At 46.3% G+C, this 4,081-nt stretch overlaps 1 protein-coding gene across 1 annotated transcript; it reads right to left on the reverse strand.

The window, feature by feature from the left end:
- Positions 1-1,334: 1,334 nt before the first annotated feature.
- Positions 1,335-2,813, reverse strand: CATSPER2 (cation channel sperm associated 2). Its single transcript, XM_089518969.1, has one exon. The coding sequence runs from the start codon at positions 2,811-2,813 to the stop codon at positions 1,335-1,337; it is 1,479 nt and encodes a 492-aa protein (XP_089375095.1).
- Between the last annotated feature and the right edge of the window lie 1,268 nt (positions 2,814-4,081).

Below are 4,081 nucleotides of genomic sequence, written 5' to 3' on the forward strand. Positions count from 1 at the left end.
TCTCTGCATCCTTTCCTTCCTTCTTTCTTTCCTTCCTTCCCTCATTTCCTTGCTTCTTTCTTTCCTCCCTTCCTCCTTTCTTCCTTCCCTGCTTCCTTCATCCCTCCTTCCCTTTTCTTTCTTTTTTCCCTCCCTCCCTCCTTTATTTCTTTCCTTCTCCACTTCACTTCCTTGATTCTTCTCTCCCTCCCTTCTTTCTTTTTCTCTTTTCTTCCTTCTACCCTCCCTCCCATCTTTCTTTCCTTCTCCAATTCTTCGCTTCCTTCCTTCCTTCCTTCCTTCCTTCCTTCCTTCCTTCCTTCCTTCTTTCCTTCCTTCCTTCCAGAGCACGAGGGGGATGATGGGGGAAAGAGACAAGGATGCCCACCCACCGTGTTGTCTTACTCCTCCTCTGCTGAGTCGTTCACCTTTAAGCCACCTGGGGGTTTTGCTAGGCAGACAGCCTCACCGCTTGAAGGTGAACGACTCGGCAGAGGAAGAGGAAGACAATGCGGTGAGCGGGCATCATTGTCTCTTATCCTCTCTTGTCTCTTTCCCCCATTGCTGGGTGGGCAGCCTTGTGAGGAGGACAGGGGAGGACAGGAGAAAGAAAAAAGGAGGCCTGGCCACCACGTTGTCCTCCTCCTCCTCCTCTGTCAGGTTGTTCGCTTTTGAGCGGCCTTGGGGTTTTGTCAGGTGGCAGTCTTGCCGCTCAAAGGCAAAACTACTAAGCCACTCAAAAGTGAACAACTTGGCAGAGAAGAAGGAGGACAACACGGTGGTCAGGCATCCTCCTCTCTTTCTCCCGTCCTTCCCCTCACTCACCAGAAAAAGGGCCCAAGGCTCTCTCGTGATCTCTAGCTCTCTTGCTGTCTGCTCTCTCACTCTCTCTCTGCCCTCCTGGCTGTCTCCGCTGCTTGCTTGCAAAAAGCTCATCCCTCTGGGCCTGCCTGGCCAATGGGGTGAGGGGAGCTGTGAGTCTGCCTCCAGCAAAAACTCCCCTGGGAAGTTGAGGCAAACTCTGGGAGAAGAGTCCATTGCTCCCATCCTCCAAAGTCCCATGCAATCAGGCGAGAACTCTGGGAGTTCTGACAATGGGGCCCTAGGCCTCCAGAAATTCTTTGGCGGGCCGCCTCCGGACCCTGAGCCACACTTTGTGCAGCCCTGTGCTACACTAACATTTGAATGGAAACAAATTGAAACATTTGGCCTGGCTTTTGGGACTCATGTAATACACAAAGATTCTGTATATAGATATAGATATAAATGTATAATTATTGAAAAGCTTTTGTTTTCTTAGATCTTGGTTATGCTCAGATCTCCTCTAAGGCAGGATGGTTCTTCCAGTGTCCCATCTATTTATCCTCCAGGTTAGACAGAGCCAACACAGCATAATCCTGCAGTTGTTTACGCTCATCCAGGTTGTACTGCAACTTCTCCAACAGCTCAAAGTAGCGGAAGAGTGTATCCCGTGGCCAAACAACTTTCTCATCTTCATCAGCATCATAGAGCCCTGGCAGATTCTTATGGATGTATGTTTCCCAGTCCAAAGCCCCAGTGTGAGATTCATGTGAGCTGTACTCCGGATAGTCTGTAGATGGAACGACTGATGCTGACTCTGTGCTCAACCTTTCTGGGACTGTGCTGACCCGATCGAAATGTGCCTGTTGCTGATTGTATCTCATTTCCAGGAGCTCCATCTTAAATTTGTTTGCTCGCTCCTGAGCCTCAATCGCCTTCACTTCCTCATTCAGGTCACTCCGAATGTTCTGGAAATTAGTGACCATGCTGGCTACAAAGAGGTTCCTGAAGATGAATGCCCCAATGAGAAGCCACAGGCAAATGAACACACCACTCATTGCCTTGTTTACTTCTTGGACTTTCCACAGGTCTTGCAATATTGCATACCAGTGATCCATGGTGAAGAGAATGAAGATAGTCACGAAAGCATTGGGGATGTCTGAAAAGAACATGCCATAGTGAAGGTCATCTCGGTCTGATCGACTGTAACTCTCAAAGAAGAAAATGCCCGCTACAGCAAAGACATAGAAGAAGAAGAGTAGGAGCACCAGAACGAAGGCCATGGCCTTGAGTGCTTTGGCAATGGCCATGATGAGGACCCTAACCTGCCGGACTCTAGGGAAAAGCTTTAAGCATCGCAGCACACGGGAGACTTGGTGGACTCTTATAGCTGTTTTGCTCTGTGCCTTGTCTGAAACATATATAAACTCAGGGATGAACGATATGAGGGTGACAGTGAAGTCATAGACATTCCAGGGGTTTTTCCAGTACTGTTGAAAACTGACAGTCCAATGAAGACCAATCTCTACCCAAAAGATGAACACAATGACCCAGACAATCACCTCCACTGCTGTCTTCAGTTTTACAAAGTGGTCCTCCAGCTTTTCCATTATTTCTGATGAAATCATGAGGACTATCATATTCAAAACAATGAGGAAGATGATGAAGCTATTGAACATTTTGCTGTTCAAGAGCCAGGTAGACCATAATGCAAAAGGGGGCCAGCGGCTGCTTCGCACCTCAATACGGTTGCGCCAGCGTTTTTCTTGAGTAACCATAATATTCCGGATAGGCATCACATTAAATCGGACCAACTGGTGGTGGTCTGTGAGCATGAACTTCTTTTGTTTTTGAGGATCTAGGAAATCTCGTATGTTGTGACGGGGCACAGCATGGCTTAACCCTTTCAAATGGTCAATCAGGTAAAAAATATAAATCAGCTTGGAGCGAATTGCATCTGCTCGGGGGTGCACCTGGTCTGGTATGCCAGTTTTGATTCCTGGAGCTTTTTTTGAGGTCGGAGAGGACTCCATGGTCCCTGTTTACTGCTTATAGTCCTGTGCATGGAAGATTGGAAGGTTCTTCATGCAGCATAACAGACCTTAGCAATGACCTCACAGTCAAGAATACCCAGTACTTCTACAGGTCATAATTCTACTAGCACATTCTACTAGTGTAAGTCACTTGACTTGTTTATGCATTATATAGATTCAAAGTGTAAAGTTTTTGCTTTGCATCTGCTCTGTTTACCCTACATCCCACCGTTCTGTATATGACGCTTCATGTGTTTATATTTTGATAGCAAAAGCTAGGTATGTTTTTTAAAGGTCACAATGACCTTTGAAATACTGGGAAGTTTCTCATGGGAAAGGTACACTGACTTGGAGACATGTGGAGGATCTAGATTACATTAAATAAAGGTTAAATGGGTTTGCTGATCATTCCATCCTCCCAAGGCTTTCGGCATTCCCTCTCACAATAGAGATCAAGTGAGTCCCATCACAAAGCAGTCAAAGAACATATTTCCTTCTCACTTTGGGCTGTGTCCCTATTCACCTTTCCTATCTCACCACCCTATCCAGATGAGGCAGTATGGAAGGGGCACCATATAGCCACACTAAATGCAGTTTGACACCACTTTAACTGCCATGGCACCATGCTATGGAATTCTGGGATTTGTAGGTTTTTTTAGATATTTAGCCTTCTCTGTCAAAGAGGTCTGGTGCCACAACAGACTACAAATCCCAGTAGTCTATAGGATGGAGCCATGACTGTTAAAGTGGTGTCAAGCTACAATTATTCTGCAGTATGGTAGCAGATGCAACTATACCTGTACTTTGTCTGATCTACTATGACCTCAGGAGATCCAGCATCACACAGTTGTTTGAGTGTTGGACTATATCTCTGGAGACCAGGGTTGAATTCCCAACTTGGCCATGAAACCCATGGGGTGATCTTGGGGCAGTTCATATGCTCTTGGCCTTAGAGGAAGGCAATGGCAAACCTCCTCTGAGGAAAACTTGCCAAGAAAAGCCCATGGGTTGGCATAAGTCAGAAATGATTAAGTCAAAAATTTGCCTTAGCGTTACTATAAGTCAGAAACAACATCGAGACACACAATAACAAATAAAAGTTTGAAATTGGCTGTCGTTGCGAGACAGAGACGCTAGGGGGAGTGAGCCCATTGCAGCCAGACATCCCTTTCCAGTGTTGTGTCATGCATCCTGGAGAAGAAGAAAAGAAAGAAGGTAGTATCAGCCAGCTTTACAGATGCTGCTGGCTTTGAGTTTTGCTTAAAAGC

This window comes from Sceloporus occidentalis, unplaced genomic scaffold (assembly GCF_023333645.1).
Source record: "Sceloporus occidentalis isolate IW3139 unplaced genomic scaffold, rSceOcc1.0.p SCAF_3, whole genome shotgun sequence".
NCBI lineage: Eukaryota > Metazoa > Chordata > Lepidosauria > Squamata > Phrynosomatidae > Sceloporus > Sceloporus occidentalis.

What these genes read in the sequence shown, in the direction of transcription:
- CATSPER2 (XM_089518969.1), bottom strand. Translation starts at nt 2,813, where the DNA reads ATGGAGTCCTCTCCGACCTCAAAAAAAGCTCCAGGAATCAAAACTGGC.